Source organism: Octopus bimaculoides, chromosome 27, assembly GCF_046866305.1.
Source record: "Octopus bimaculoides isolate indiv1 chromosome 27, ASM4686630v1, whole genome shotgun sequence".
NCBI classification, from domain to species: Eukaryota; Metazoa; Mollusca; class Cephalopoda; order Octopoda; family Octopodidae; genus Octopus; species Octopus bimaculoides.
In genome coordinates, this window is record NC_142954.1 from 16,466,725 (window position 1) to 16,488,946 (window position 22,222).

Sequence of the window (22,222 nt, forward strand, 5' to 3'; positions counted from 1 at the left end):
TTATGGAAAAATTGTTGGCCGGTATGCTTGAGTTGCAACAACAGCAACAACAGCAATTGAAAGAACAACAGCAGCAGCGACAACATCATTTACTATTACAGCTACAAATACTACAATTAATGAATATTAATTCATCAAAAATGCTGAAAAGATGTTCTAAAGTTGGCATCAGTTGTTAGTTGTCGGAGCCCTGCATCCTTCAAAACTTCCATGCTTCCTGAGATTCGCCAACACTACACCTGATTTTCTCCCCTCCGTACACACGCAAGCATGTGTCTGACTCATACACTGTTCACTTTCCAGACATTTGTACAATACTGCATATGCTTTATACACACTTTTGACAAGTTGTAGTGCACCTGAGCACTGTATACAATAATTTCATTATTATTATATTATATATAGATTGACAAATAAACAAGGAAGTATCAGATGGCCATGAGATGTGCTAAAAATAACAGTTAAATCACCCTTAAATCACACACAATTTTGTTGTTGTTGTATAATTGTATGAATTCCCACATGCAAAACACAAATTTGCCCAAAATTTCTGGAACTTCCCCAAAATAAAAAAGTTATGAGGTGTTATATGGGGTGTTTAAACCAAAATTCTGCAGTAAAATGTGATGTTGTGGTGTTCATGGTTTTACCAATGTCACAATCATTAGAAAAGTGTTGTGGATCTAACTCTGTTTACCTGTAATTACAGAAAATAGATTCTCAGAAAGGAATTATAAGACCTGAAGGTTGGGATAAAAAACCTTTGAAGATTCATTTGACAGCTGATGTTTTGGTTGCCAGGTAGGTTCTTGTTGTTTTTGTCGTCATCGTCATTGTCGTCATCATTGTTGTTTGATCTGCTGTCTGTCCTGACTCTGTTGACTAGTGATCAAAAGCCGTTTTTCTGTTGTGATAAATTCCCTGTCTGCCTTTTTTCCTGTTACCATCTCCTTTGTTATATTCTACATGTGAACCCCAACATGCATTGTAGTAAAGATTGTTTGCCAACATAACATGGCAGTCCTGGTTAAGGATTAATGTTGCTGTAATTTAGCCCCTGGGGCTGAATTACAGCAACATTAGTCCTAAACCAGGAGTGCCGTGTTATATTGGAAAACAATCTTTCCTACAAAGTACTGTTGCTGAATATCTCTCGTTGTGAGATTTTTAAAATAGTAATTTTTCTAATTTATAAATCAGTGACTAGTTGTCACTTTGAAAACTATATATTTCGAACAGGAATTTGGCAGCACCACCTCTAACCGATTTCTGGTTTTAAAAAAAATGTTCTCATGTAAAGGCAAAAGTAAGCCAAAATATTTCTGTTAAATCATATCATATTTAATTTTTAAAAGATGTCTCATTTGAACTCTCATAACATTTTTGTATATTGTTTGTCCTGCATTGTTTCAATATATGTTTTGATCTCAATGATCCTAATAAAGATTTTACCTCTCGCCGAACAATTATTCTGTGCTGATGAAGGGAAATAACCCGGAAATAGCGATACACAGATATTGTTTTGAGCTGAGTGGGGGTGCTAGATATTTGTTCGAAAATATAAGGACACAAATCATGTCGTATAGCCAGCTGGAGACAATGTTTCCTGGGGTTAAATTACAGCAACATTAGTCCTAAACCAGGATTGCCATGTTATGTTGGCAAACAATCTTTTCTACAAAGTACTGTTGCTGAATATCTCTCGTTGTGAGATTTTAAAAATAGTAATTTTTCCAACATGCATTTTCATAGTCAGAAGTTTTCCTCCCAGTCACATGGACCCAGGTTCAGTCCCACTGTGTGGCAACTTGGGCAAGTGTCTTCTACTATAGTCCTAAGCTGACCAAAGCCTTACGTGTTAATTTGGTAAAACGAAACTAAAGAAACCCCTCGTGTGTGTGTGTGTTTGTTTGTCCCCAACTACTGCTTGACAACCACTGTTGGTATGTTTATGTCCCTGTAAAAGACTAATAAATATCAGGCTTAAGGAATAATAAGTGGAGGGATTGATTCGTTTGACTAAAATTTTTTCTAGGCAATGCCCCAGTATGACCACAGTCTAATGACTGGAACAAGTAAAACATAGAAGGTATGTGTATGTGACAGAACTTTGGACAATCAGAAAGGATTATTATTTTAATTAACCAAGGTAACGAGCTGGCAGAATTATTAGTACACCAGACAAAATGCTGCTTGGTATTTTGACCATCTTTTATGTTCTGAGTTCAAATTCTGCTGAGGTCAGCTATGCCTTTCATCCTTTCAGGGGTTGATGAAATAAGTACCATTTGAGCACTGGGGCTGATGTAATCAACTTGCCCCTCTCCCCCAAAATTCCAGGCCTTGTGCCTATAGCAGAAAGGATTATTATTATTATTATTAAGGTGGTGAGCTGACAGAATCGTTAGCATGCTGGGTGAAATGCTTAGCGGTATTTCATCTATCTTCACATTTTGGATTAAAAATCTGCCAAGGTCAACTTTGCCTTTTATCCCTTTGGGGTCGATAAATTAAGTACCAGTGAAACATTGGGGTCGATGTAATTGACTAGTCCCCTCCCCAAAATATCAGGCCTTCTGCCTTTAGTAGAATGGATTATTATTATTATTATTATTATTATTATTAAGGCGGCGATCTGGCAGAATCGTTAGCATGCTGGGAGAAATGCTTAGCGGTATTTCATCTGCTGTTACGTTCTGAGTTCATATTCCGCCGTGGTCGACTTTGCCTTTCATCCTTTCGGTGTCGGTAAATTAAGTACCAGTTATGCACTGGGGTCGATGTAATCAGCTTAATCCCTTTGTCTGTCCTTCTTTGTCCCCTCTGTGTTTAGCCCCTTGTAGGCAATAAAGAAATAAGAAACATTAGCAAGCTGGCGAAATGCTTAGCGGTATTTCATGTGACTTTATGTTCTGAGTTCAAATTCAGCCGAGGTCGACTTTGCTTTCATCCTTTTGGGGTTGATAAATTAAGTACCAGTTGCATACTGGGGTCAATCGAATCGACTGGACTCCTCACCCAAAATTTCAGGCCTTGTGCTTAGAGTAGAAAAGAATATTGTATTGTTTCCCTTTGATCAATGTAAACCTCACCTGTTTTTCTGTGTTGTATCTCATCCTTTGATATTGTTTTGCATGTCTTGGGCCCTTTGGCCCGTGTGGCCAATAAAAGAAATCATTATTATTATCATTATCATTTTTTCTTTCTTTTTTCCTTTTCCTTTTTTGTCTTTCCTTTTCCTTTTACCATTTACAAAATTGAAAACTAATGATGTGATTCTATTGAAGAAGTAATGCAGGATTTCCTCAAATTTTGAATTTCTGTGTCTCTGTGGTTGTTTCCATTTTGCATTTTGAACCCGAAGAAGACAGACGATCTTTCAAAATATCGTTCAAATCTTTTTCATAAATTGCATTACGCTCTTCTTATCTTCGTGAAGAGTTACCTCAGTCTTTATAAAATATTATTATTATTATTATTATTTAGTGAGAGAGCACACATGCCATCAAAGTGACACTGGGGTACAAATATACAAAACCCAATATATTATTATCATTATTATTATTATTATAATTAAGGTGGCAAGCTGGTAGAATTGTTACCATATTGGATGAAATGCTTAGTGGTATTTCACCTGTCGTTACGTTCTCAGTTCTGAGGTCCTCTTTACCTTTCATCCTTTCAGGGTCGATAAATTAAGTACCAGTTACACACTGGATCAATGTAATCAACTAGTCTCCTCCCCCCAAAATTTCAGGCCTTGTGCCTTTAGTAGAAAGTATTATTATTATTATTATTATTATTATTATTATTAAGGTGGTGAGCTAGCAGAATCATTAGCATGCCAAATGAAATGCTTAGCGGTATTTTGCCCATCACTACATTCTAAGTTCAAATTCCACTGTGGTTGACTTTACCTTTCATCCCTTTGGGGGATCGATAAAATAAGTACCAGTTGAACACTGGAGTTGATTACATCAACTAGTCGCCTCCCCCAAAATTTCAGGCCTTGTGCCTTTAGTAGAAAGGGTTATTATTATTTTTCTCTTTATCACAGGTTTTGTTGGAGCTCCTGGAGTCTTGCTTGCATAGCGGACTTGCTACTTAAAGTCTCCAGTACCATGCTATTCGTTCTTTTCAGCTCTCTAATACTTTCCTGATTATTCTGGCCATGCCAAGAAGACAAAACCTTTTGTAACAGTTCTACTGGACACTCTATTCCAATTTCCTTTCTATTCCCCTTGATGCCTTCTTGTACTATTCCCACGGACCCAACAATAATTGGCACCATCTTCACCTTCTTCATTTTCCATAGTCAGGCTATTTTGTACTTAAGAGGGTTGTATTTATCTATCTTTTCACCTTCCTTCTTGACTATTTATGGGTCAAAGGGGCATGCAACATCAACTATATAGTATAGGTGGTGCACCTTGTCCACCACCACTAGGTCCAGTCTGTTATACTCCAGCACCTGATCCATTTGGATTGGGAAATCCCAGAGGATTTTGCTAATCTCTTCCTCTACCACTCTCTGTGGTTTGTGCTCATATTACGTCTTACCTCTTTCCAGCCCCCACCCTTCGCACAGTTTCCAATGTAGCACTTATTATTATTATTATTATTATTGTTATTATTATTATTATTATTATTATTATTATTATTATTATTGTTATTATTATTATTATTATTATTATTATTATTATTATTGTTATTGTTATTATTATTATTATTATTATTATTATTCAGTAGTCTTGTTTTTATAACGTGCTTTCACTTCACTACCGAGCGCAACTCTGTGTGCCTTGGGTATGTGCTGTGGTTTGCTGTGATGCTCTTATGGTTACTGTATCAAAAGTGTTTTGCGTAGGATGTGTGCAGTGCCCAGTAGTGCAATTTTCTGTATGTTATATATATTTGTAAGTCCTGGTGTTTTTGTTATGTATTTGTTATTATTATTATTATTATTATTATTGTTATTATTATTATTATCATGTCCAGGCTAACTGTGGAAGTTTCTACTGATGAACAATTCATACAGGCAACTCTTGGAGAAATTTTTTCCCTTGATCAGGTAACCTAAAAGCAATCTGTTCTTTCTTACTCCACCCTGCTTTAATTTCTACATTTTAAATTAATATAGACTCAAAGTTATCTCTTTTGTAAATTAATTTAATTTTGACTGCTGTTTCTTGCAAATTGATCAACCACATAGATTCTCCCCCTGAAATGTTTGATGTTCATAAAGTTACTCTTATCTTTCATGTTTTTCATGACCATGCGTTTTTCAGTTAATTCAATTAAATTTAAAAAATATGTTGGAAAAGATTTTAATTTAAATATCAAGTGCTTTGGAAACAGGTATGTCTTATATCATAGAACCAGATGTAGTCTTGGGTGGCTTTAGGCAGAAAATAGTTAATTTGATGAAGGGTAGAGGAAACAATACAAAAATGTGGATATCAGTGTGATAAACATCCCATGTTTTTTCTACTATCAACGAATCATTGTCTCATCATCATTACCACCACCACTACCACCAAAACCACCACTGCCACCACCACCGCCACCGCCACCACCACCGCCACCGCCACCACCACCAACCTCAGTTTCTAGACATGAGTGGTCCCAAGACCAAAGCCTCTACCACAACTTTTAAGAAATGTGCTGGAAAACTAGTTCAGGAAGAGGCATGGATGCTACTCCCTGAGACCCCTTTCGGGGTCTCGTATTTTCCGAACAAGTGTGACTGTGTACCCAATGAATCATCCCATCTTTTCTATACAAATATGACTGAGTACCTCACTTAGCCCTTTACTCCGTCAAATATAATATATATTCATCATGCATCAGAAAGGCCAAATCTCTCAAAGTGGATAGAACTCATGGAAGTGGGAGACCCAGGACAAGGTAGTGAAGGACAACCTCAGGACACTGAGCCTTTCAGACGAGATGGAAAAAAGACCAAGATGTCTGATAACTTGTACTCAAGAAGACCTGTCCTCCACATCAAAAGTGTTCAGGCCATCCCTCTGGGTGAGAGGATTGGTCAGTAAGAGACTTGTGCTGGTCCTTTGTAAAAAGCACTCAGGCCAGTGTCCCGTTAAAAGCACCGAGCTCACACTGTAAAGTGGTTGGTGTTAGGAAGGGCCTCTGGCCATAGAAACCAAGTGAAATCAGGCTGCAGCCTGGTGCCGTTCTCCAGCTTGTTAGCTCTGGTCAAACTGTCCAACCCATGCCAGCATGGAAAGCAAACATTAAAGGATGATGTTGATGATGATGATGATGATGATGATAATGGAGATGATGATGATGATGGAGATGATGGTGATGATGATGATGATGATGATGATGATGATGGAGATGATGATGATGATGGAGATGGTGATGATGATATTTTGAATTAACCATGCATTGTATTGTAACTTCACGAATTCAATGCTGATATTGTTCATTGTTTCTTTCTCGAATGACATTGTAGGGTATGCGCAGAAGGTCAGGGCCAGATCTGGTTCGTTTAGATACTCCAGGATGAAAAACCTCATTCTTTTCTACATAAATATAGAAAGGTGTTCTTCTCATTTCATTTCTTTTCACATTTACAGGAACCTGAAATAAATCACAAGGTCTACTCATTAAAACTTATTAACGAGATGGAAGCAGCCGTGAGCTTCAACCTAATTGTCAGTTCCCCTTTCTGCTTCTTGGACACAGACATTTATACGGCCTTCCATGAAACGACACAGATGCTTTCAAAACTCTTCATGCTTGCACCACAGGGTGTCCTCTTTGTAAGTACCATAACATTTTACAATGTAAGACCAGTAAATTGTATTCCTCTTTGACTTGTTTCAGTCATTGAACTGCAGCCATGCTGGGGCAACTCAGCACTTGTTTTTTTCTTTTTGAAAGTCTGGTACTTATTCTATCAGTTTATTTTGCCAAAACTGCTAATCTGGTCAAGCAGCAAAGGTGGGAGGGCAGACACCCCACTTTCCACACACATATATCATCATCATCATTTAACAGACATTTTCCATTCTGGTATAAGTTGGACAGTTTGACCAGAGCTGGAAAGGCTAGGGGCTGCACCAGGCTCTTTTGTCTGTTCTGGCATGGTTTCTGTGGCTGGATGCCCTTCCTAATGCCAACCACTCCACCAAGTGTGCTGGGTGCTTTTTATGTGGCACCAGCACCAGTATCACTTCCTCTGTGGCAGACGAGTCTTCTTGAGTACAGCTAGGCACCAGATATCTCGGTCCTTTGTCATCTCCTTTGTAAGGCTCAATGTCTTGAGATCAGCCTTCAGTACTTCATCCCATGTCTTCCTGGGTCTCCCTCTTTCACAAGTTCCATCCACCTTAAGTGATCAGCCCATAGCGTTAGGAAGGACCATACAGACACTGGAGATTGGAGCAGTCCTCTGGCTTCCCTAGCTTCTGTCAAACTGTCCAACCCATAGCAGTGTGGAAGACAGACATTAAAGGATTATGATGATGATAATATATATATACTCTTTGCTCTTTTACTTTTTTACTTGTTTCAGTCATTTGACTGTGGCCATGCTGGAGCACCACCTTTAGTCGAGCAAATCGACCTCAGGACTTATTCTTTCTAAGCCTAGTACTTATTCTGTCGGTCTCTTTTGCTGAATCGCTAAGTTACAGGGACCTGGACACACCAGCATCGGTTGTCAAGTGATGTTGGGGGAACAAACACATACACATACATGCATATATACGACTGGCTTCTTTCAGTTTCCATTGACCAAATCCATTCACAAGGCTTTGTTCAGCCCAAGACTATAGTAGAAGATACTTGCCCAAGGTGCCACGCAGTGGGACTGAACCCGGAACCAACACACATACCTATATACATACATATGTATGTATATAGGTATGCATATATGGGTACAGGACATCATAAAATGTAAACAACATGAAATACGAAAATAATGTTCATTGCTTGAAATAAGGAGTAGAAGGACAGCTGAAAACTGATGAAGGGTCGCTTTTTATGTTACTTGTCTTGTTTTCCATTTGTTTTTCTCATTCTTTGTGTACCCAATGTTATTTTCATATTTCATGTTGTTTGAGTTTTGTGTCGTCCTGTACCCATATATGCGTACCTATATACATACCAGTGGCGTGCAGTCTCAGCCATGCAAGCTATGCGCCGCATGTCTTGTTATATAATCAGAAAATTAGATAAAATAGTTACTTTCTTGCAAAAAATAATCTGTCCAGTTTTCGAAATATGCTGTCTCCCCTTCCCCTCTCTCAGTGACTAGTAAAAGCTTTGAGAATCCAGCATATAGACACTCCCTAACTCCCTATCTATGTTAGTTTGTCCTTCCTTCCTTCTCTCTCTCTCTCTCTTAGTGACCTGTCAAATGATATGCTAGGACCGATCTCCCCATCCCCTCTCTCAGTGACTAGGAAAAGCTTTGAGAAGGGTATGCAATGAGAATCCAGCATATAGACACTCTCTAACTCCCTATCTATGTTAGTTTGTCCTTCTTTCCTCCCCACCCCCTCTCTCTCTCTCTCTTAGTGACCTGTCAAAAGATATGCTAAGACCAGCATATATATTTTGTACCCCTTCCACTCTCTGTCAGTGATTCCACAAATTTATCATAGGAAGTAATGCTTTCTGATAATAGCATGGCCCCCACTTCTCTATCTCTTTGTTAGCTGGTTCTGACCGGAACTAGAGCAGTTCTCAAGAACTGCTATAATTAGCCATAATTCTTGGAACAGCCTGGCGGTAAGTTTGAATCTTTTATCCAAAACATCTGTTTGCACTATTATATTTTTGGAGTGTTCTGAAAACAAAAATATTTAATTTGACTAACGTCATTTTTCCTTTTTTTTTTTTTTAAATTTACTTACAATATACGCAGATGCTTACACGTCTGTTACTTTTTTCCAAATGAGTGAAATGTGTGTTATAAACGATATTTTGAGAAATAGTTTTTCGAAAAGAGACTTCGATGGAAAACAATTAATTATAAACGGTGGGTGACCAAAGAATTCGTATATTTAATCAGTAAATATGACAAAAAAATGGGAAGTCATCTAGATACAGCTTCTATCTTCACTGGTCTGTCAAACCAGTGATTTCTTATTTTTTGTTAGAAGTATTCAGTGACATTTTTTCTTTTACTGACGTCTTATTTAACATCCTCCAGAGTAAAAGTCATGACATAGTGTATTGTAAAGAGCAAATAGATAAAACTAGAACTGTACTCGAAAACAAACTTGATAATTTTTCAATCTTTTATGATATGTTAGGGGAAAAATATGGAGTCGATGCAGGAATCGGAATTCAGAGATCCAAGAATATATCTATTGAGCCTCAACGACATTATTAGAATGCATTGTAACAAAATTATCAGTACAGTAGTTGACCAAATAAAAGCACGATATTCATCCTTAGAAGAGTTTAAATTTCCTGTGGACTCTTTAGATTCTTTAAAAATCACTTATGGCAGATTTTTTGATGTAATTCGATTACAAAGTGAGCTCAATGTGACGTATTCAATGAAAGATTTTAAAAAGCGAAGTTAAGTCATTTAATGAGTTACATTTACAGCAGTGACCTTGTTGAAGCTATGCCAGAACTCTTCAATCTGTGCAAGTTGATTTTGACAATTCCGTCTACCACTGCTTCTGTAGAGCGATCCTTTTCTGCATTAAGTAGAATCAAAACATACCAAAGAAATGCGACAGGAGAAAGAAGAGTGTCTGGGTTAGCACTAATGTCAATTGAAAAAGATTTATTACAACAATTGATGAAAAGAGAAGATTTCTATGAAAATGTGATAGATATATTTGCCCAGGAAGATCGAAGAATTGAATTAATTTATAAATGAGGTAAATAACATTTTAGAACCTTAAAAAAAAAATTAATATATTAAAGGGCATATATTACAGGTTTTGGTTAGTGTTTGTTATAATGTAAGGTTCGACCATCTTACATCAGTATTGTTTGGCAGGAGAAATGGTTCGACTTCTTCGTCATGCCTAACCTACATAGGTTTTCCTTTCTGTGCTGCTGGGTGTAGTCTATTTACGGCCGTAAATGTCTTGTTTCAATCTCAGAGATGTTGACTTCTGCCACAACAGTTTTGGGGGGCTTTTTATAATGTTGAATTTTCACTGTCTTTCATTGTGTGTGTATTCATGTATATGAGTGTATTTTCAATGTGTGTGCGTGAGACGTAGTCTTTTAATATACGGAGTTCAGTAAGTCTCAGAACAGTCTGCTTGAGTATCAATAATTTTCCCGGAATTGACAAGTAGCATGATAAAGCACCTGGCTTGTTTTCGAGAGCGTAACTATCTAAAACTATGGCCATATAATGTAACTAAATGTGTTCTCTTAATTAAATCATTTCAATTTGATTCAGCTCAACCAATAGGTATAGGGGCTAATGCAGAATCGCACCCCTTTGAAAAACGAATTTTGTGAAAAATTTTTTTCTGATTCCTACCTTTAACAGAGATTCCGAATATGCAAAAATATTAACAGAATCCAATTTCATCTTTATTCCATTTCACTTATGATTTTTAGACTTTTTTAAGGGAGAGTGAGGATGGGAAAGTCCTGACGTTTCGAAGAGAGAGAAAAATACAAACAATACACTTATTTCAGGCTCATCTCTCCAGAGCCATTTTTTATTCCCTGCTTATTCCAGGACATACGGGGGTGATTGCATATTCAGAATCTCCCATATGTAAATACTAGGAATACGAAAATTTATTTACTGAAAAATTGCCGTGGGAGAGGGGAGGGAGAAATTCATTGCATGCCCAACCCCGGAAGTCACCGCACGCCACTGATACATACATATGTATGTAAGTACATATGTGTGTGTGTGTGTATATTATTTATATTATTCTTTGATTGAACGCCATGCATCCATTTCCAAGTAAGTTTTATCTTAATATATATATATATACATACATACATATATATATGTGTGTGTGTGTGTGTGTGTGTGCGAACTTTAGGTTAGTTAAGATATGTTTGTGACATACATACACACACACTAGGTTTCTGCACAGTTTCCAAATCCACTTGCAAAATATTGATCAGCCCCCAAAGCTATAGTAGAACTTGCCCAAGATGCTACACAGTGGGACTGAACCCAGAACCATGTGGTTGGGAAGCAAGCTTCTTACCACTCTTTTTTTTTTTGGTTTCAGTCATTGGAGTGTGGTCATGCTGGGGCACCACCTTCAAAGTGTTTTATTGATCTCATTGACTCTACCCCCAACATCCAGTTTGTACTTCAGTATGAAAAATATGATGTAGTTGTCATATTTGGAATGTCTCTGATCAAAGGGCCACTGCTTCAGGGCTGGCCTGGGGTTATTCAATTATACAACAAGCAGGGAGGATCTACATGGTTGTGCAATCTGCTAGAAAGAACAGCCATATCTGCCTGAGATCACACCTCCCATCTTATAAAAAAGCAAGGGCACATTCATTAAGCTAGTCCTAGAAGTCTATTGTTTGAATATTAGATGGGAGAGTCATGGCTGGTTTGCTTTTGATCCATATGCTTGTTGGTTTTGGGGCTTGATCTGGAACAACACAACAAGAGTAACATTGACACTGCCAACACTATTACTACCACTCCCTCATCACCACTACCACCACTACAACCATCAACACCACTACAAACACCACCACCATTACTACTATGGACAGCAACACCACCACCACCACCAACAACAACAAAAACAATAACAATTCTGTTTCATTTGTGTCTGTTGTTGGCAGCTAAAAGTTGGATTCCTGATGAGTAAGAAACTGGTGCAACATTGGCATCAAATAGAATCGAAATTGATTTCTGAATCTCAAGAAAGTGAAAGGGATTTCAAAGACACGCAGATCTCTCTGGAGACCATTGACGGGCAGAAATGGTTGTATTTCCAGCATTTCCTCAAGATAGAATTTGGTAACTTATCAGTGCAGGTAAGTATTCATCTGTTTAATAATCTTTTTCTTGTTTCAATCATTGGGCTTTGGCCAGGCTGGGGCACTTTTTTGAAGGGTTATAGTTTGAACAAATCTGCACCAGGCTCTTCTACAGCTGGATGCCCTTCCTAATACTAACCACTCCGAGAGTGTGGTGCCAAATGGGTGACCCTTGTATGGACTGGCATACAAGGGTGAAATGGTGACTTAGGAAAAAACCACCCAAATAGAGGTTGGTATCAAAAGGGTTAAGAATTGTTTCTCTATTATATATTTTAACCCTTTTGTTACCATATTTCTTTTGAGATGCTTTGTGTTTCTTTCAATTAATTTTAAATACAACAAAGAATTTAGCAAAATAACTTAGTTATCATTAGGTTGGTGCTAGGAACATAAAATTGTGATTAAGGTTTTTGGTGGAAGATTTTAATTTAGAACTTTTGGAAACAAGACATTTGTACTACAGAGCCAGAGGCTGTTTCAGCCAGGTTGGTATCGAAAGGGTTAAAAAATAATAGGAACACAAATAGTATCAATACCAAATGGCAATCTGTATCTTCAACTTAATGTGGATGCGCCATAAATCCAAATGAGAGGTTCTCTCAAAGTAAATAAAATTATTCCGTGTTCTGACGCAACATGCATGTTAAGTTGGATATAAAAGTTACCATAAGTGATTGTTCATTTTTAGAATAACATTGTAGGGCAAGTGTGAGAGGCTGGATCTGGTTGGTTTGAACATAGAAAATGGGTAGAATATTTTGGCTGCGTACGGCCTGTTTAAATGCTGAGAGGCTAGAATAAGACTCACATAGGTAGTGTCAGGGGTTTAGTGAGAGTGTACCTTTTCCCTAAGGTGCTGGTTGAAATGCTCAGCAGTATTTCATGTCATCACATTCTGAGTGCAAATTACCCTGAGGTCAACTTCACCTTTCATCCTTTTGGGGGTTCAATAAAATAAATATCAGCTGATTACTGGGGGTCGACGTAATCAACTATCCCTCTTCCCCAAATTTGAAGGCCTTGTGCCTATAGTAGAAAGGATTATTATACTAACATGCCTTAAAGAATCTATCATAACTTTCCTAGTTCTTTTTAGATTACTAACATACCTTAAAGAATCTATTATTATTATTATTATTATTATTATTATTATTATTAAGGCAGCTAGCTGGCAGAATCATTAGCATGCTGGATGAAATATTGCTAAACATTTCGTTCATCTTTATGTTCCGTGTTCAAATTCTGCCGAGGACGACTTTGCCTTTCATCCTTTCAGGGTCAATAAAATAAGTACCAGTTACATACTGGGGTCGATGTAATGGACTGCCCCCTCCCCCCCAAAATTTCAGGCCATGTGCCTAGAGTAGAAAGGATTATTATTAAGGTGGCATGCTGGCAGAATTGTTAGTATACCGGGTGAAATGCTTAGAGGCACTCAGTTCAAATTCCGCCGAGGTTGACTTTGCCTTTCATCCTTTTGGGGTCAATAAATTAAATACCAGTTGCATATACTGGCCCTCTCCCCCTAAATTTCGGGCCTTGTGCCTAGAGTAGAAAAGAAAAGAATTGTTAGCAGACTGGGCAGAACACTTAGCATCATTTTGTCTGGATCTTTATGTTCTGAGTTCAAATTCTGCTGAGGTTGGCTTTGCCTTTCATTCAAGGTCAATAAAATAAGTACCAGTTGTGTATTGAGGTTGATGTAATCAACTTACCCCCTTCTCCCTGAAACTGCTGGCCTTGTGCCAAAATTTGAAACCATTATTATTATTATTATTATTATTATTATTAATGGTATGTGTTATCATTGTTGTTATTACTGTTGCTATTTTTAGGCAGCAATTTGGCAGAATCGTTAACACATTTCATGAGATGCTTAGCAGTATTTCATCCGTCTTTGTGTGCAGAGTTCGTATTCCGCCAAGGTTGACTTTACCTTTCATCCTTTCAAGGTCGATAAAATAAGTACCAGTTGAATATTGGGGGGGGGTCGATGTAATTGACTCATCCCCTCCCTCAAAATTGCTGGCCTTGTGGCGAAATTTGAAACCATTATTACTGTTGCCATTTGCTTCTTCTGTAGAAAGTTCCTGTAAATGCAAGAATTGCTCTCCCAGAAGTGGAAGTCTCTACAGATTTCATTGAATTCCAGACATGTTGTCTTGGTCAACAGAGATCCAAAGAAGTCACAATCACTAATGTTTCACTCTCAAGGAGTTATCTTATTATTTCTTCAGGTAACTTCATCATCTTTCCTTGTTGTTCTTGCTGTTGTCCTGATTATATTCTCTAACAAAACTTTTATTTCTGTTTTGTCTTTGGTCATTAAGTGTTGTTTCTTATTTGCCTCTTTCTAGAAATCAAAAGAAATGATAATTATTCCCTTCAATCTTTTCTTTTCTGACCTGGATATCAATATTTTCAAACTGACCTATTTCCCATTACATTTCACACAGATTCAGAGCTGAGTTGCTGAAGCAGAAATATCATAAAAGCAAATATTCTGCTCAATACCACAGATCTGCTTCTCAGTTGCTTGACCTTAACCAGTTGAGCATGTCCCTTGGTGGTTAACAATATGTGCATCTCTGATGATGAGCAGGAGTAGTGGCGGGAGCATCATAGCCATGTGTTGAGAGGGATTCCTTGGGGTTTGAATAAATGTAAGAAGAGCAAAGTTTGAAGGAATTACTTTCTAAGGGTAAGCAATTAGGGAATAACAGTTGCTACCCAAGGACAAAAATTGTCCAGCAGTTTTATTGTTGTTCATCTTATGGACGAGTCTCCAATGAAGCTGACCCAGAATCAAAGATGTTCTAACCATGACCATCATATTTTTTCCCCTCTTTGAAACATATTGTTTACTGAAGACTAAGTTAATCAATGTGTCCTTGCTTTTCATTAGACGTTAGAGTATAATTTGAAGGAGATTCAACCACTTTTCCTCGCTGACTGAGCACCTATCTAGAGAAAGGGTGGACTTGTAAGTACATAAAAACCCTGCTGAGACCCCTTTCGGTCATGACTGACCATGGGATTGCACCCAGAAAATTACCTTCTCAGGCACAAGTCTGGGCAAGGTTGTTTATGGAAGACCGGCAGTCGCCCATGCATACCAGCCTGCCCTCTCCACACCAACAGTGTTATCCAAGGGTAAAGCAAAGGCCGATACAGCTTGGCACTAGTGACGTCGCAACTCATTTCTACAGCTGAGTGAACTGGAGCAACATGAAATAAAGTGTCTTGCTCAAGAACACAACATGCAGCCTGGTCCGGGATTCGAACTCACAACTTCACGGTTGTAAGCTCGACGCTCTAACCACTGAGCCATGCGCCTTCACAGAACCCACAGAACCATATTCATGATGAAAAAACTAATGAATCATTAGTTCTATTTATTTATAAGTATATCTGTAATCATTTAGTGTCTGCTTTCCATGCTGGCATGGGTTGGACCGAGACTGGCAAGCTGGAGAGCTGCACAAGGTTCCAATCCGATTTGGCATGGTTTCGACAGCTGGACGCCCTTCCTAACGCCAACCACTCCAAGAGTGTAGTGGGTGGCTTTTACATGCCACTAGCATGGATATCAGTTACGTGACACTGGCATCAGCCATGACTACAATTTCACTTGGCTTGACAAGTCTTCTAAAGCATGGCACCAAACGTTTCGGTCAGTTATCATTGCCTCCCTGAGGCCCAATGTTTGAAGCATGCTTTTTACATGCCACCAGCACATAATGTTTGAAAGAAACACTGACCATTTTCATACTTATTAAAATGTTATGTGCCCCAGCATGGCCACAACCTCTGGTCATTTGCAGTATATTCTGCATGACAAGACTGGGTGGTAGATTTTCTTTCTTTACTTTTTTATTATTGTTTCTGAGGCACCAAGGGCAATCTTTGCCTTTGATTCTTTCGGTGTCAATAAAGTTCCAATCTAGGATTATGGATTGGTGGAACTGGCTTTCCAGTTCTATACATTCTCAGTTCAAATCTCACCAAAGTCAATTTTACCTTTTAACCTTCCAGGGATTCTTCTCTCTCTCTTCCTGAAACAAATTGACTATAGTCACATTTTAGAGAAGAGATCGACTCTGTTAGGCTTCAAATGCCCAAGGTATTATTACATATATTACAACAGGACCCCTTGCATTTCATTGGGAGTTGAGGACCCAAGTGAAGATTGGTAATATATTTCCATTCTACTTGCAGAGATTATGTGCTCCTGCTGTGATTCCGATGTATTTCTGGTGCAGCCGACCAAGATCCAGCTAGAAAGTTACACCTGTAATACTAACAAATACAAGGCAATAGTCACTGTGACCTTCAAACCACGGTAAGTACTGGGCCAAAGAAAACATCAAAGCACAACACTTCACTTATTGTTTTTAGCATAGCACATCCATGAAAGACGTTATCTCGGGACCAATACTGTAGCAACTGGCCTACCAATGCGATATATACATAAATCCTATATCAGTGATGAGAAATTCTCCTCCAAGCATGTGGCTGTTTGTGAGTATGTACCATCAAAAAGGCCCAAAATGGCCAAGATGCATTAAGCATGTTTTCACCAGCTGGATTTTCTTCTCCCTCCAATATTTATCAGGTTTTTAATGCAGCACAAGTCCATAATGGTGTACAAACATTAAGTGTGATACATGGATGGTTGTCTTGATTTTACTCCATCTCAACTAGAGATGTTCTTTTATTCTTTTACTTGTTTCAGTCATTTGACTGCGGCCATGCTGGAGCACCACTTTAAGGGGTTTTAGTTGAATACATCAACCCCAGGACTTATTCTTTGTAAGCCTAGTATTTATTTTATTTGTTTCATTTGCCGAATTGTTAAGTTATGGGGACACAAACACACCAATATCAGTTAACAAGCAATGGTGGAGGCACTAGCGTAGCTAGGGGTGGTAGGGGGCAGTTCGCCCCCAGGCAGCACTATTGGGTCTGCTGCAGGCAATATGCTTTTGTGGAGTCTGGGGCAGCAAACAGAAGGACCGCCCTGAGGGGCACACACTCTAGCTACACTAGCGGGTGGAGGGGAGCAAACAGACACAAAGACATACATACATACATCGTATATATATATATATATACACACAAATATCCGTCAAATATAAGTTATGTAAAATCCTTGAAATACATTAACACCGTTCTTTCAGCTGTTCTCTTTACCATTAACCTGATATATTTCTGGGTTTTTTTTTTTTTGCTTTTTGTTTTTTCAGAAAAACTGGGCTTCACCACTGTGTGCTGACTTTAAATGGAGTGATGGGAGAAAAACCTAGAACAATTGACTTGGATGGTATCGGTAGCCATGATGAGAGACATCTTATTTTGAGCGAAAACAGATAGTGACTGCGATCGAAATGGGAAATGTTTTGAAGAGGATTTTATTGGGAGTTTATCAACAGGGATTTTGTGTAAAAGGTTTGATGGGAAAATTTTTTTGCATGGAGTATTTAGACGTATTTGAAATGTGTCTTTTGGTAAAAAACTTTGCAGAAATTGTTGAAAAGGATATTTTTAAAAACAATGCTCTACAAAGAAACTTTTGAACAATGAAAAAAAATATATAATTCAAAAGATTGTAATTGTTTGCATATAAAAAATTGTTAACGTTTGAGTGTTGGCATGTGGCCTGGTGGTTGGTAAGGGTGTTTGAACCAAGAACATAAGGGCATGGTTTTAATTCCTGCACTGGACTGGAAGTGGAGTGGACAGTGCATTGTATTCTTAAGCAAGACACTCCATTTCACATACCTCCAGCCTACTCAGATAGTAATGAGTACCAGCCAGGTACTGGTGCAGCTCTCTCCCTCTCTCTATGTGAAACCTACTGGAGGTTCTGAGTTGAGGGTGAGAAACCCAAGAGGGTGTCTATGTCTACCTGGGGCAGGCAACTGAAACAATTAGCAAAAGCTTGTTACTAGTTCATAGTTTCTCATAACAGACAGTTGGTTTTTCTTGTAAAATGCTATACAAAGCTCATCAGATTGGCTATCTGATGTCATCATATAGTGGAAATGCTTATTTCACCAATCACCTGAGGAAGTGCATTTTACCCCGTGGATGTCTCACCGAAACCTAGGATCAACTGCATTTCATGCTATGGTTATCCTGGTGTTAGTGCATCTGAGACTACATTATTCTATGTCTTCTTCTTTTATAAGAGTCATTAAGTTGACAAGGGCAGGGGGGGGGTGAAGTGAGAAGACATCCCTATTCTCCTAACGACAGGGAGAAGTTGGTGGTGGTTTGCAGAGCTGTAGAGGGAGCAGGTGTATTTGGACAAGTGGTTGGGGAGGGGGAGGGATTCTTATTTCAAGCAGAAGGCCCAGGGTTACATCATCTCCCATCCCATCTTCTATTTGTTTCAGTCATTTGACTGCAGCCATGCTGGGGCACCTCCTTGGAGGGTTTTACTCGAACAAATCGACCCCAGGACTTTCTGTTAAAGTCTAATACTTATTCTATCGAACCACTAAGACACAGAGATGTAAACATCAACACTAGTTGTCAAGTGGTGGTAGGGGACAAACACACATAAAGATACAGTCACACATAGGCATACACACACGCATGTGAGTATGTATGTGTATGTATATATATATATACACACATACACACGATGGGCTTCTTTCAGTTTCCATCTACCAAATCCACTTACAAGGCTTTGGTTGGCCTGAGGCTATAGTAGAAGACACTCGCTTAACGCACCATGCAGTGGAACTGAACCCGGAATCATGTGGTTGGGAAGCAAGCTTCCTACCACACGGTAACACCTTTACGAGGAATTATCACATGTGGGCAGTATGGGTGACTTACACACACACAGAGGCATCAAGCTGTTAGATCAGGTTATGAAAGTTACAGAGAGGGTCATAGCCCAACTAATTAGGGAGCGAATCAATTTAGATGAGATGCAGTTTGGGTTCGTGCCAGGTAAAAGCACTACTGATGCCTTATTTCTAGTGAGACAGTTGCAAGAGAAATACCTAGCCAAGGATAAACCTCTGTACCTGGCTTTCGTTGACATGGAGAAAGCCTTTGACAGGGTCCCCCGATCCCTTATCTGGTGGTCAATGAGGAAACTTGGGATAGAAGAATGGCTAGTGAGAGCTGTGCGAGCCATGTACAGAGATGCGGCCAGTAAGGTGAGGGTTGGAAATGAGTACAGCAATGAATTCCGGGTAGAGGTAGGGGTCCACCAAGGTTCCGTCCTCAGCCCCCTATTATTTACCATAGTCCTCCAGGCAATCACAGAGGAGTTCAAGACAGGTTGCCCCTGGGAGCTCCTCTATGCTGATGACCTTGCCCTAATTGCGGAGTCACTATCAGAACTAGAGGAGAAGTTTCAGGTGTGGAAGCAAGGTCTAGAATTGAAGGGCCTTAGAGTCAACCTAGCTAAAACCAAAATCCTAATAAGTAGGAAGGTAGATAAAACACAAACCCCTTCAGGTAGATGGCCCTGCTCAGTATGTAGAAAAGGAGTAGGTAGTAACTCTATAAGATGTACCCGGTGCAAGCTATGGACACATAAGAGGTGCAGCAACATCAAAGGCAGGTTAACTAGCAAGTTAGTTTTTGTTTGTGGCAGATGTTCAGGTGCAATAAAGACTGCAAACAAACAGGAAACAACTTCTATCTCATTCCAGGGTGAAAAACTAGAGGTAGTCGATAGCTTCCGCTATCTGGGCGACCAAGTTAGTAGTGGGGGTGGGTGCGCTGAAAGTGTAGCTGCTAGAATAAGAATAGCCTGGGCAAAGTTTAGAGAGCTCTTACCCCTGCTGGCGACAAAGGGACTCTCACTCAGAGTAAAAGGCAGACTGTATGACGCATGCGTACGAACAACCATGCTACATGGCAGTGAAACATGGGCTGTAACTGCTGAGGACATACGTAAGCTCGCAAGGAATGAAGCCAGTATGCTCCGTTGGATGTGTAATGTCAATGTGAATACCCGTCAGAGTGTAAGTATCTTGAGAGAAAAGCTGAACATTAGAAGCATCAGTTGTGGCGTGCAAGAGAGACGATTGCGCTGGTATGGACATGTGGTGAGAATGGAGGAGGATAGCTGCGTGAAAAAGTGCCACACCCTAACAGTTGAGGGAACCCGTGGAAGAGGTAGGCCCAGGAAGACCTGGGCTGAGGTGGTGAGGCAAGACCTTCGTACATTGGGCCTCACCGAGGCGATGACTACGGACCGAGACCTTTGGAAATGGGCTGTGCGTGAGAAGACCCGGCAAGCCAAGTAAGATCGTTGCCAGTGCCCCTGGACTGGTTCTTGTGCGGGTGGCACATGAGATGCACCATTTTGAGCGTGGCCGTTGCCAGTACCGCCTGACTGGCTCCTGTAGGATTTTCGAGCGAGATCGTTGCCAGTGCCCCTGGACTGGCTTGTGCGGGTGGCACATAAAAGACACCATTTCGAGCGTGGCCGTTTTCGTGCGGGTGACACGTAAAAGCACCCACTACACTCTCTGAGTGGTTGGCGTTAGGAAGGGCATCCAGCTGTAGAAACTCTGCCAAATCAGACTGGAGCCTGGTGTTGCCATCCGGTTTCACCAGTCCTCAGTCAAATCGTCCAACCCATGCTAGCATGGAAAGCGGACGTTAAACGATGATGATGATGATGATGACAAACTAAATACACTTATAGTATTTCACTGCACCCCAACCCACCCCCATGGGGCTCTAGTTCTCAGTTCAAATCCCACTCACCTCAGCTCAGTCTGACATATATAAAATGTCCAAAAAAGGCCATGGAAACCAAACCAAAATATCAACAAAATTTCTGTCACTATCAATTGACATCCGAATCACTGCTGCTGCTTTCAGACAGTTTATAATTCACTGGTGCCGTTGAGCGGGCAACTTTTGCCAAAAGTGGTTGGCTTCCTCTGCTGGAAGTCGCTTTGCTCTTGCTACCTGGCCCTTTCCTTTTAACTGGTAACGAAGGGTGACATGGGGGTAGCGAACCCACTTTTCTCATCTGTTCAACCACTTCTTTAGCCTTCTTCATTCGCTGTTCATTGAGTGAAGTTGTAGGTTTCTCATCACATACTGCCATCACCTGTTGGCAGCGCTGTAATGCCCGTTGTACCCTCTTGCTGGTATTTTTCTTGCTGCCAAATGCATCTGATGGTTCCTTAATGAAGAAGCTGGTGATTTCAAGTTGTTGCTGCATGAAAAAACAAAATAAATATATATATATATATATATATATATAAACAATATATGAGTATATGCATATATATGTACATGTATGTATATACGTTCATCTATATGTACATATAGATACATAACTGGGTACATGACGTGGCAAAAGAACAAGGACAAAATGGTAAACAAGGTGCAACAAACAAGCAGGCCACATAGAAACATCCCCTTCATCAGCTGCCACCATTAAAACTCCGGCGTTTCGAAGAATTAAGGCAACATATATATACATATATATGCATGTATATGTGGGTGTTTTGTATCGTACAGACAAGAAAATAATATTTCAAACCACAGTATTACCAGCAGGAAAACTGGGTATCATTACCTTTGCAAGACAACTTTTTCCATCTTGCAAGGGTAAAAATAGTCAATATCTTTTTCTGTTTCCATGGTAATACTGTGTTTGAAATATTACTTTCTTGTCTGTATGATACAAAACACATTTGACGTCTCTGTAAAACAAATATAAGTTTATATATGCATGTATGTATGTGTATATGTGTGTATATATGTGTGTGTATATATATATATATATGTATGTATATATGTGTATGTATATATATATATATCTATGTATATATATGTATGTATATATGTATTTATATATATGTATACATATAAGTATATTTATATGTATGTATATATGTATATATATATATATATATGTATATATGTATATATATATATATATATATATGTATATATGTATATATATATATATGTATATATGTATATATATATATATATATATATGTATATATGTATATATATATATATATATATATATATATATATATATATGTATATATATATGTATATATGTATATATATATATATATATATATATATATATATATATATATGTATATGTGTATGTATGTATGTATATAAATATATCGTTGCTATTATGGAAGAGTGTCATAAGTTTAAAATGTTGCTTTTTTCAGAAAATATATATGTATGTATGTATATATGTATGTGTATGTATATA

The 22,222-nt window shown here is 38.8% G+C and overlaps 2 protein-coding genes across 7 annotated transcripts in view; one reads left to right on the plus strand and one right to left on the minus strand.

Annotated features, from left to right (window-relative positions):
- The window catches only part of LOC106868914 (deleted in lung and esophageal cancer protein 1), a 128,196-nt gene extending 110,566 nt beyond the window's left edge, over positions 1-17,630 (plus strand). Inside the window, exons 33-39 of the mRNA XM_089343358.1 lie at positions 710-801; positions 4,999-5,071; positions 6,603-6,788; positions 11,788-11,982; positions 14,072-14,225; positions 16,207-16,330; positions 17,235-17,630. Coding sequence (XP_089199484.1) covers positions 710-801; positions 4,999-5,071; positions 6,603-6,788; positions 11,788-11,982; positions 14,072-14,225; positions 16,207-16,330; positions 17,235-17,361 — 951 coding nt within the window. The 3' untranslated portion in view covers positions 17,362-17,630. The remainder of the gene's footprint in view (positions 1-709; positions 802-4,998; positions 5,072-6,602; positions 6,789-11,787; positions 11,983-14,071; positions 14,226-16,206; positions 16,331-17,234) is intronic.
- Positions 17,382-22,222, minus strand: part of LOC106868913 (DNA excision repair protein ERCC-5) — a 299,999-nt gene continuing 295,158 nt past the window's right edge. For all 6 annotated transcript variants that reach the window (XM_089343361.1, XM_089343359.1, XM_089343360.1 and 3 more), the window contains one exon: positions 17,382-21,190. In XM_089343361.1, the coding sequence (XP_089199487.1) occupies positions 20,813-21,190 (378 nt within the window). In that variant the 3' untranslated portion in view covers positions 17,382-20,812. The remainder of the gene's footprint in view (positions 21,191-22,222) is intronic.